Source organism: Cryptomeria japonica, chromosome 1 (assembly GCF_030272615.1).
Source record: "Cryptomeria japonica chromosome 1, Sugi_1.0, whole genome shotgun sequence".
Lineage (NCBI taxonomy): Eukaryota > Viridiplantae > Streptophyta > Pinopsida > Cupressales > Cupressaceae > Cryptomeria > Cryptomeria japonica.
Genome location: NC_081405.1, coordinates 256,018,206 through 256,030,794, shown reverse-complemented (window position 1 = coordinate 256,030,794; position 12,589 = coordinate 256,018,206). Strand labels below are relative to the sequence as shown.

General features: G+C 35.1%; 1 protein-coding gene across 1 annotated transcript; it reads right to left on the bottom strand.

Moving 5' to 3' along the window:
• Nucleotides 1–2,019: 2,019 nt before the first annotated feature.
• LOC131073770 (aquaporin TIP1-2) lies at nucleotides 2,020–5,167 on the bottom strand. The gene is made up of 3 exons (XM_058010264.2): nucleotides 4,560–5,167; nucleotides 4,216–4,466; nucleotides 2,020–2,563 (listed from the first exon to the last, which is right to left on the bottom strand). Exons 1-3 carry the CDS (start codon nucleotides 4,690–4,692, stop codon nucleotides 2,186–2,188), a joined length of 762 nt encoding a protein of 253 aa, XP_057866247.2. The 5' UTR covers nucleotides 4,693–5,167; the 3' UTR covers nucleotides 2,020–2,185.
• Nucleotides 5,168–12,589: the final 7,422 nt, after the last annotated feature.

The window sequence follows — 12,589 nt, the reverse complement described above, 5'->3', positions numbered from 1 at the left end:
TATCTCTAATTATCCTCTCATGTGAGGATATTTCCTAGTTTTCTTAATTTTTTATTCTTCTATTTTATCCTCTTATATGGAGATATTTATTAATTTTAATTATTAAACATTCTAATAAAATCCTCTTTATTTTCAAATGTGGAAGCTAATATCTTTCCTTGATTTTCAAAAATTAATCTTTTTGGCAATATCTCATTAATCTTATTTTTAAATTCCACAATGAGGTATGCATCTTGAAAAATGTGTTTTTTTCTTGTGAGGAGATAATTAATAAATCCTATTTATTATTTTTTTTATAAGAGGATATTTTATTTATTTTTAATTCTTCTATTTATCTTTTTGAATGAAAATATTTAATAATTTTTTAATTATTAAAATCTTTCTCATATTTTCAACTTGCTAACTTGGTATTTATGAGAAGATAATTAAAGATTTTATTATTTATTCTCATAATATCTTCCCATTTGCTTTCTTCTATCTTCATCCTTCCCCGAATGGCAACTCTGTTGTGCACTCAATTAGGTCCGTCCATCTAACTAATTTTTTTTTCAATATCAGCCATCCAATCAGTCTCAATTTTTCTATAAATTGAGCTCTCATTACTGATTTTTAACAACCACATTTTGAGTACCCTTACGCTATTGTTTTCACTTTGCAATCTTTCTTCCATCACACTTGCAATTTTGTAGGTGAGAAAAGTCCCATTTGAAGGAGAAAGAAAGCCAATGGAGGTTAATGAAGGAAACACCTTGCGATGGTTTGCATATTTGTTTTAGTGTTTTGCTTTCATTCTTTCATTGAGTGTATTAGGATTCAATTTCATAAGCATATTAGGTTTTGTGGTTGCCTAATTGTGTGCTTTTGATGCCTATTCCCGAATTCCTAGTTACATGGTGTATTGTAAAGTGTCATTTCAACATAATTTAACATTTCCTATAAAGTGACATTTTCTTTTGACTAAATGAAGTGATCCTAAAACTTGTGCCTACGTTAATAAGAGCAAATTTCATTCCATATAAGCTAGAATGCATCTCCACCTTTGGATCAACAAAGAAGTGAAGTTTACGAAGAAAGGAATAAAGATACACATTCACACTAGACAAGTAAAACCAATACTCATGCTTATCCACATCCAAAACTGATTCAAAGATCTTTAATTTTGTGTATGATCTTTTGAATGTTCGTGGAGAGCTAATTCATTTTAGAGCACTTATTGGAGTATGGAAAGTGAATGATTTATTCTTATGATCATGCGATTAGGGTGAATCAATTTAATGCTTTTAAATACAAAGGCATAATAGCATCTCACACAAATTCATGTTAAGTCTACCTTTAGGTGTAGAGCATAAAAGGTGGGAAGTTAATCATATTTGAATTTAAATTATGATACCTAGCATATTTACAATTTGAAGGATGACCTTGCAATTTTGAACTAGTCCCCAGTTTTAAAAAAGGTTGGTGGGAGGGGGGATCTAAGTGGGAATAGATTGTAGTGGATAATGTGCACATTGAAATGAATGTAAAAGTAGATGTGGTGAACAAATAGGTAAGACAAATATATAAGGGTGTGTGAATATGTAAAACATAGATGAGTTGTATATATGTGTGTGTGTGTATAAGATAAATAAATAACATTATTTATCAATATATACTTATATATCAAAAAAAAAATTTAAATAAATAAAAAATAACATGAATATTCAAATATTAATTTTAATGACGGAACAAATATCTAAATAATCCCTTAGCTAAAATTCCATGACAAAAAAACAATTACAATTATTATGGTGTGTTGTAAAGTGCACCATTTCAACATCAATCGACTTTCCTACAACTTGACATATTCTTCCGAATAAAAGAAGTGGTCCTAAAGTCCCCACGTTAATAGGATCAAAATCCATTCCTTATAGGCCGCAAAACATCTCCACCGTTGGATAAACAAAAAATGATGCGTACAGGTAAAGGAATCAAGACACGCAGTCAAGCCACACAAGTAAAACAAACACACACAACCAGAAGTGATTCAAAGATCTTTTCATTACAAAAAGCACCACCGATAAAACATTACAGATCAGAACGAAATTTTATTTTGCCCACCTGAGGTAAAAAATTCATGCTGTGCCCCCATGACTCCATAAATGCACACCACAAACCAACACTACAATACATTTTACTTGTAGATTTCTCAGAACTCGGAAGAAGGCAAGGGCTCGTGAGTGGGCTCATCGAAGAAGCAATTGTCGTAGATGAAACCCGCGATGGCACCGCCGATAAGGGGGCCCACCCAGAAGATCCAATGGTTTTCCCATGTCCAGCTCACCAGTGCAGGCCCGAAAGCCCTGGCCGGGTTCATGCAAGCGCCGTCAAATGCCCCGCCGGCCAAAATGTTTGCGGCTACAATAAACCCAATTGCAATGGGTGCAATGATTCCGACGTTGCCCGTAGACCTCTTGTCGACTACCGTGGCGTACACTGTGTACACTAGTCCGAATGTCATCACTATCTCCAAAACAAGCGCATTGCCATAACCTACTCCACTCGATAGGGAAAACACTGGTATAGTCTGCATTCAAAAGGTTAACATCATAGGAGAATTTGTCGTTAAAGAGAAATAATAAAAGATTAATGTTGTAAAAGATTAAATGGTTTAGTTCACCTGTCCTATAAATTATATATTCTATGATGGACATTAAAACTTTGAATTCTAGTTTTAATATAAGTAAGTCAACATTCAAAGACTTTTAACATTTAGTCTTTGTTTCTCTAGATTCCTTTATACTTACTATATTCTCTTAGTAGCAGGTTTAAGAATCTATGATTGGTTCATTTAGTGTTATTATATTTGATGTTTAAAAAATTGTTTAATTGTGAGATTTTTTTTATATTTATGTTATTTAATTTTTAAATGAAATAATAAGTTAAATTGATTTATTTATAATAGTTAGAAAAAAATCATTAGGATGATACTTGATTTAAATAATAAAAAATAAGTACATGTGAAGAATGTACTAATAGCTTGTCATAGTTAAGGCACTTGAGACATGTTTTGAAACTATGTCAAAATGAGAATGAAGATCCTTGATTATCAATTTCTTTAAGAATGAAGATGTGTTTTTCTAAATATATCTTCCCCAACCTACAGTTTTTTAAAAATGAAGAGGTGATTATCTCCTCCAACTCAAAGTTTCTCTAAAAGTAAGGATAACAAAATGACCATGATATAACTTCGTTAACTTCAAATTCTAAAGAAGATAAAGATAAATACTTGGTTAGTTGTATTTGAGATGGGTTACTCAAGTCTCCATACTTGATCTAAGTGAATCCTTTTAACTAGAGAAATAGATGGATGTCAATGCAATATAACGAGAAGGTGTCATGCTTAAGACATTTAAGTTGTTCAAATCTACATGAGAATGGGAATGCAGATCCTTGATTATAAATTCTTCAACTCCCACTTCTTTTGGAGATGAGGATCTTCAATTATATCTTCCCAACTTAAAGTCGTTATAAAAGGGGAAGGAGATTCCTCAATTATAACTTCTCCAAGTCAAAATTTCTCAAAGTAAAGGTACAAAATTTCCATAATATAACTTCCTTAGCTTCAAATTTCAAAAAGGATAAGATAAATACTTGGTTAGTTGTATTTGAGATGGGTTACTCAAGTCTTCGTGCTTCATCTAAGTAGATCGTTTGTGCTCTAGAGAAATAGATAGATGTGAGTGCAATATAACAAAAAGTTGCCATAGATGAGACACTTAAGATGTGTTCAAATCTACATGAGAATGAGAATGCAGATCCTCGATTATAAATTCTCCAACCCCCAATTCCTTTAAGAATGAAGATGAGGATCTCCATCTTGACATCATTTTAAAATGAGGAGGAGATTCCTCAATTGTAATTTCTCCCACTTAAAATCCCTCTAAAAAACAAAGATCTTAGAATATTAGATCTTAGAATATCTATGATATATGTTCCTTAACTTCAAATTCCAAAAAAAAAAAAAAAAAAAAGAGAATAAAGAATGAAAAAAAACATAAAAATACTTTGGTTATAATCTCCCCTGTTTCAAAACCCTTAAAAGATAAGCCCACTGTTTCAAATCATAACCTCCCCCCAACTTTCATTTAAATTTTGGAGAGGAAAATATCACTACTACTAAAATGATGCATCTGTGCATGAATATAAATTTACAGAAACAAGGATTCAAAAATATACCATGCCATTGGTGGTGTACTTGAGGAGACCGGCGGCGACGGTGGCGCCAAGCATCTGGGCGATCCAGTAGAGAATGCCACGTAGAAGCGTGATGTTGCCGCCAACGAAGAGCCCGAACGTGACCGCCGGGTTGACGTGGCCGCCGGAAATATTAGCGGCCACAGCAACGGCAACGAAGAGCCCAATGCCGTGGGCAAGGGCTTCGAGCACCAGTCCCGCCGGCGTAGTTGAACCGTCGCTCGTCAGTTTCGCTGCAAATTTACACACAAAACTGTAAGCTTTACAGCCTCAACACACAAAACAATCAGCTTTAAACTGTGCTTTGAAAAAAATCGCATATTTACAGAAGGCAAGGATCGATCCTTCGCCGGCAAAGACGAAGATGAGAGCGGAAAGAAATTCAGCCAAAGCGGCTTTCAGAGCCGAAGGATGAATGGCCTCCTCCGGCAACCCTACTGCAATATTCCTGAACGGCATCCTGGCTACTAATTGCTCTCTGGATCGTTAAAGCTGCAACAATATGTGTGTTTTCTGCTACTGCTTCTGCCGGGCGTTGAGAGGGAATGGCCGTTTATATGGAGAATTAAAGCGCAGATGCGGTCATATGAAGCTCGGCCTTATTACGCGACCAGGGCCCCCAGAAGGCTTTGCAGCTGATCACCTACCAGTCAGACCTGTCGCTTCCTGCTAACTACTCAGTATGGAGTTGCCTAGACAGGATCAATTTTTCCGTCAGATCTTTTGTAAGGGACGGTGTACGTTCACTCTAAGGTCTCTGGAAATGACTCCAAAGTCCCTGGAATGAATCTATACCCTACATTGAGCTCCGTCAGTGAACGTCAAATCAATATTTACTCTTATACTCGCCAGTCAAACGATGGCAATAGTCAGAGAGTCGTGCTTTTATGGCGGGAAGATTAGTTGAAAGGGTAACCATGCAAATTAGTACAGGGATCCATCACATGCTTAAGATCCCGCTTTTTATTTCATTTGTCGTTTCTAGTATCACTAAAACTATAACTTTGGATGCCAACTGTTTCTTTTTAAATATAGCAATTGCACCATAAACAGTAGGGGGCGGGGGGCGTTATTATTATTTTTATACTTTGAATTTATGACGACTTTTTTAGATTTATATTTGTACAGTATTATAAAATAAAATATTATTAATATAATTTTTTTGATGAGGTTTATTTTTTGTAATAAGATATTCTGTTATTATAGCGTTTTATTGTTCAATTTGATATTTAGAGAATAAATGTTTCTAAGATTTTTTTATTGTATAAATCTTTTTCTAAATTTTCACATGGTAAAATATTTTTTATTATACAAACGTTTCTCTAAATTTTCACATGGGGAAAGATTTTTTAATTAAACAAGAGACGCAAAGCGTCATGTTCCTGCCGTTTGCGATAGAGGATTAGGGTAGAGTGGAAAAGGGAGAGGTAAGATGTTTGTGAACATGAATAATTGTAACAAAGAGGGTAGTTGTATTAGGTCGATATGAAAGATATAAATTAGTAATATGATTGTATGTCAAATTAGTTAGGGCATCTGGTGAGAGGTTAGTAAAATGTAGGATGGATCAAAATCACCCAACAACAATTGTTTGCGAAATTATTGATAATGAGACAATAGAATAGATAATAGTTCAATGTCTAAGATAGTAATTGACAAACACTTGAAACAACCAATATATAGTTAACCACTTAGAGATGATATTATGTAAAAATATCATATTTTCCTTTCCACAAAATTGTTTGTCATTTTTTATTCTTGATAGGATTTGAAATGCCATGTTGGAATTGATAAACTTTTAATCTGTTTTCTTTATTTAATTTTTTTGAATGAAAATGTGTTTAAGTGAACAACATTTTGAACTTGTTTTAATTGCATAATTTCATTCATGGCAGTCCAATTTATATAGCTGCCAATGAAAAAATGAATTATGAGCATTTGTTTGTAACACTAGTGATAAGCCGAAGGTATGTTCATTAATATGTTAATAGCATATTAATTAGAAATGTGTAATTCTATTCAAATAGTTATAATCTTTATCTTAGAATCTTTATTTAAAATTGTAACTCACAATTTCATTATCTAATAATATATAAAATATCATAATCTAAAATCAAATCTGTAAATTTTATATTATTATACTTATAATTTAATTTCTATTTTAAATCAATAATAATAATATCAATAACAAAAATATTTCTAATTTTAAATTGTTCTTTTCACCTAAAACCAAGCCTTTTCCCATCCACTGATTCTATCAAAATCTCAAATATATATATATATATATATATATATATATATATATATATATATATATATATATATATATATATATATATTTAATAAAGCTTATATATTTTATTTGTTGTAACTTAGAGGTTAGTGCATTCCGGACATCAAAAATTAAACAGAAAAAAACATGGGGAAAAATATTATAGGCTGGCGATGTGCCAGCAGAAATTGCTCTACACATTCTAATTACTTACATCCATCGTGCATACATGAAAAGCATAGTATATTAACTGAAAAAAAATTATGGCCTCCAAAAGACTCCTTTCACTAAATAAAAGAGAAGACAATCTGTAAAATTAAATGTCTATAGGAAATAAACACGTGGAGAGGAAATGAGAAATATTTGAGCTGTACATGCACGCTGGCAAGTGGCTTCAAGTTGTACAGATCTTGGAATGACGTCAAAGTATGATTTTGGAAGCTGAGTTCAACGTCTCGAGTACTAAGACAAATGTACAACACTATAAGAAGAATATGTTCTAAGGAGATGCAGCGGTTTGGTTGTACAAAACCATATGTTCCTTACATTTTTTGTTTCAGAGCATTGCATTTTCTTTCTTCCTCATTCATCTTTGCTCGTTTTTCTTTATCTCTTGATTGTAGGAGCTCAGGAATTTGGTAAGAAGGCTGAAAATTTTCATAGAACAACTGTTTAAATTGACTTGGTTTTCAATTTTTTAGTTTTCTCTCTGTTTTCATGTTGTAGATGCTGATCTTATTTTCTGAAAGTTTCTTGTGTTCTTGAAGACATTGTTACTTGCAATCTATTAAAGAGAAAGAGGAGGTTGTTTCAGATAAAATCATCATTTTTTTTAATTCAGATTCTTCAGTTGAGCTTCACTGATTTCTTTCATATGTAAAACTTGGTGAATATTTGCTAATTGCCCAATCCAATTTTTACAAATGTTGGGAGGAATTAGCCAAGTGGTGTGTAGCCAAAGGAAATTACCTTGCTTTGAACCATTGAGAGAACAAGAAAGCCGAGCATGTTGTAGGCTTGGATGTACCTCGGTCACACTGTAGTTTAGTGCACAATTTTTTAATTGAAGATGATATCAAGTTTTTTGGACTACTGTGAATACGGTTAGAGTTTTCTACTGTGGGAAGAAGTGGTATTTTTTTCATTGTAATTTTAATGAGAATACAAAAGAGAAAGAATCAGATGCATCAAAAATTTGCTATATATAAACTTTATCTAATGAATCAAATGTGCTAGAGGCCAAGTAGAGAGATGTCAAAACCTTCAAACAGAGAAAGAATAATTAACCAGAAAGAAGCCAAAGGATCGTTTCTGGGATCCTTCATAGGCTTCAAAACATGATTAACATTAGTATTATCCTGGCTAGGATTCTCATGGTAAAGCCACAAAACAACTTTAAAATTGAGGGAAAAGCAGTTTGGAGTCCGCAATCTATATGCAGGGAAGTCTGCCCATTGATAGTGTAAGAACCCTTGCTTATTCTACCTTAAATTTTCAATTTTAATCTATTGGCATTTTGTCAAACAGTTTGTGTGCAAAGTCTGATTTTGTTTCCTGAGCACTGATTTGTGGTTTGAGTGCTTATGCTTTGATGCCAAATGATGATAGGAGCATACAAAATGAAAGAACAATAATGCGTAAACATGAACAACAACTAATTTCAATGCAATCCCATTTCATTACTTCAAATTAGGTTTGAGTACATGCGTTGCCAGGTCTGATATAAACATTTTCAGACTGAAATATGAGTTACATTACACAATCAACATTAAATCTAAGTCAGTTTTCACATACCTAGATGGATTGTACCCTTGTATGATGACCGTTGAAGCTTGTAGAAGGATTTAGGTTTGCACTCCTGTTGTTGTACTCTGGGCAATTCTGGACCACTTTGATGATGTTGGCAGCCTCTAACATATGCAAATGTCTTTCCCAAGACAACCGCCTAGGGTAAAATGGTGCCTACGAAATCCCACTCTGGAATGGAAACAAACTCAAGTGTTGTCCAATGATGTTGGAAGTGGACGATATGGGGATTGAGACTGAAATGTTTAAGTCTGGGAAAGACTGCAAAATCTGGCAATGTCGGTCCTCTTATATCCTCGTTATATTGTCTTCTAAGGAAGCCGATTATTACCAAGATGAAGGTGATAACCCCTAAACTGAAAGCATGACCTTTTTCTGTATATTGCACATACAATGTGCATTTCTCTTCACATGCCCAAGTGTGAATGTTGAAGATTTCAAATGAGATTTTGGAAGAATTGTTGTCAGGCATGCCCAACTTGGGTGATCAAATTGTGGATGAAATGGGTTTCAAGGAGGATGAAATTGATTTGACGGAGGTTTCGAAGGCCGCTAAAGTGATAATAGTCCTTCGCTTAAAGGGTTTCAGATGCAAGGGTGTTTATAAACAACTTGCATTATATATCCAGTTAAAAAATATGGTAGTAGGAACAATATTAAAAAAAGTTGTCATTCACTTTGTTACTGCATTTGTAGCAGAAACAAAAAAATTAGTAGATGTTTACCTCAATATCCCAATGCAAGCATGTCAAGCTACACAACTCTTCGGATGAACCTCTGAACCTCTGCAGAAGCGGTTGCAGAAGCGGTATTAAAGGTCTTTTCTTTCTTGTATATTATATATTGACGATGCCTGATGCTGAATTATCCCGACGCTTCCAGAAGTTCTTGCTTGCAATTCTAGTTTTATTTTATCCTGGGTGCTTCTTCGAGAAGTTTATGCAATTCTAATTTTATTTTTTTATAAAAAAAATTAACAGCGGGATCCAATGGAAATTAGAATAAATAATTTTATATGAATTATTAAATCTGTTAAAAACCAAAACATTTAGAAAAAAATGAAAAGTTGAAAAATACTACATTCTCATTGGACAGCTCAAAATAATAATTGCATCTAACGGATGCGTTAGTATCTTGTCGGCACGGCAGGAACTAATAAATCTTTCTCTAAATTTTCATATAGGGAAAGGTTTTTTATTTTTCAAGCTTATCATATGTATCTTTGTGTTAATATTTTGAAGATTTATGTACATTATATGTTATGTGTTTGCTAAAATATTAATGGATGTTAAGTTTGAATGAGTATTAAATGAATATTTTGACTTTGAACAATGTGCATAATCAAACATATTATAGAATGAATTGTTGAGATGGTGTGTGATTTTAAGTCAAATATATTTGTTCTCTAATAGTCAATACTCTAAAAATAATAAGTTTGAGATGGTACATGCATTAACTATGTACATGTAGTTGCATCATAAATGATAGTTAGATGTTGTGGGAGGCGTCTATTCTGGCTCCAAAACAACAGTACGGATTGACTAACACGCATGTTAGTCATGCGTTTTACACCGTCGATTTTGCAATAAATGACTAACCTGTCGCTAACACGTTGTATGAAAGGTTTGTTTTGGGGCCAGAATAGCTTCAGTCGATGTTGTGAGACTTAGTTTACTTTTGCGAATTATATGTCATTTCTTTATGTAAAGCGGAAAATCGAACCCTAGGTGTTCTCCCCCACTCCAAGGAGAAAGGGGGTCACTAGGATTGACGGTTTTCACTTAGGAGGGACTTTACATTCAAAAGAGGGGTTGAAACCCACAAGATCCAATCCTACACAATGTAGGATTGGATTCTAAATGAGTTTCAAGGGTTGAGACATCAAGGATACCCTCTTTTGTAAAGAATGTAGATAGAATGATTGAACTAGGAATGCATGTAAAGTAAGAAAGATTCACTTATAAATAGAGATAGGGATACGGGATGAAGCTGTGAACCTGGAATTAGCAGTAAAATGTCGAGATGATGCTGTTCTGCAAATTCGGGCGAAAGTTGATGGGATGATGGCGCCCGGCGTGCACACGGTCCTCCGAAAAATCCGCGAAACGAAGGGGGATCTGTTCGTCTCTGCACAAGGATTCCAGATCTTCAATTATAGCTACATACCTGCAACCTACACACAAAAAAGAGAGGACGATTGGGGGGTTAGGGATTAGGGGTTTGCCTTTAGGTCAAACCCCGGTTTTGGAATTAACCAAGAAATGAGAATGTTGTAAATGTAAATGTTTGTAATGTAAACAAGTACTGATACCTTGTTGTAAGAATGTTTGTATTCTTACATGCAAAGGTGTAATGAATGTTGTATTTTGTATGTTGTAAGTGATCTCCTCTTCAATGGTTGAATCCTTGTCTTGAATGCAACACTTAGCCTTGAATGGAGACTTAGAATGCTCAATTGCTTGAAGGAATGCTTGAATGTTTGAATGTTTGAATATCGCTTCCACCTCTTGCTTGCATATATTTTCCCCTTTTTCCTTGCCTCTTCAAATGGGAGGGGAAATGTAGTTTATATACTTGTCAATTAGGGCTAATAGACTGATTTTTCTGACCTTGGGCCGACCAAGAAACATTATTTCCCGAATTGCAAACTTAAAGACCCGATGCCCAAAAGAGACCGGGCCCAAAATAGGGCCAGGGACCAGGGTGCTGGGCGCCATGGTCCTGGGGGACCAGGGCGCTGGGCGCCCTAGTCCTGAAGGACCAGGGCGTTGGGTGCCATGGTCCCACCTCCCGGGATAGTAGAGTACAAGGAGGATCAGGCCAGGGTACTAAAAAATGCAGTTTTTGGTGTCGTAAACAGGTTTCGGGGTCTCCATTCAGGTTCAACGTTGCGCCGCTATCGTGAAGACCCAAATGCAATCGAAATTGCAAGTGTCGCAATTTTAGGACGCTACATTTAGCCCCCACTTTAGCAGGAGTATAAGCGTACGCCCATACTTCCGGTAAAGTACAAGGAAACAACATTGAAAAACTTTCACCACGTCAAGAAGGCAAGATATACCAAGCCCCTAGTGGACTAAGGATCTTACGACTTCGATTGACAAAGTAAAAGGGAAGATCACGAGGGAGAACCATGACTGTCAGTAGTAAGGTTCCCTCACTATGAGTCATGCAAGAAAGACATCAAAAATTTTCAAGGCAAAGCTAAATTTGTCAAGAAATTTTCAAGTATCTTGAAGAGATATGAACGGGGTGTATGCCCCCTACGTTAAAGCGATCGCACATGCGTCATCGGGGGTGATTGCTTCAAGGTAGTGATACATATAGGAAATGAGAAGGGAAAGGAGCACGTTATCACAAGGATTTAGCCCCCAAGTGTGAGATAAACCCAAGGATAATAGACACAAAACACAAAGCACAAGGTGACTTCGCTTTCCTTGGGGTCAATATGCTGTATGATAATTCATGTATATTATATGTATGTATGCATAATTGTTCTTCATTCCCCAATCAAGGAAGGTCACCTAGAAGAAGGGAACACATGTGTCTTTTGAGTCAACATGAGAGAGACCAAAAGAGATCTCAATGCTTTGCAACGTCCTCAAGTAGACAACACTAAGGACAACAAATAGAAGAATGAGAATAACACATAGAAGAAGTAACAATAGGGAGGAGGAAAGAGTCTGCTATGCTAATGAACTAGTCTAGCACGTCATCTACCCCCCGATCTTGCTGATCAATGTTTTGGGAAGGTAGGGAACACGCTAGAGGAGGAACATCCAACACAACAGATGAAGCTATCACGAGATCCAAACAAGGGCTATGTTCATGTTCCAAGCCACGTTGTTCTTGTCTAGGAGCTAGGATAAGTGCTTTAGAAAATTCGTTAGATAAATGGTTATCAACATCAACATATTCATATTCACTATCAGAATGAAAAGAAGTAAGATTTTCATCATGAATAACATTTTCATCTATATCTTCATCAAGATTTATAAAAATAGGATCTTTAACTCGCACAGGATCAAGACCATCATGCATCTTATGTTTAGGAGATTTTGGCTCAATTTCTAGCTGAGGAGAAAATGGAATAATACTAGCTGAAGGTGTTTTTGGGGATTGCAAAGTTTGAGAAGCAGCTGCATGAGCTCTAAGACGATGCTTTCGTCGGCGTTCACGTGCAGAACGATTTCGTCTTGTCTTAGTAGGAAGTTGAGAAGATTGAGGAGGAGAAATGTTCTCATCCTTATCACTTGGGTGTTTGGGTTGTGATCTCTT

Excerpts from the sequence above, each read along its gene's own strand:
- LOC131073770 (XM_058010264.2), bottom strand. The coding sequence starts at position 4,692 with ATGCCGTTCAGGAATATTGCAGTAGGGTTGCCGGAGGAGGCCATTCAT. Across the intron at positions 4,467-4,559 it reads AGGATCGATCCTTGCCTTCT|CGAAACTGACGAGCGACGGT; the intron begins GTAAATATGCGA and ends GTAAATTTGCAG. Across the intron at positions 2,564-4,215 it reads AGTACACCACCAATGGCATG|ACTATACCAGTGTTTTCCCT; the intron begins GTATATTTTTGA and ends TTTTGAATGCAG.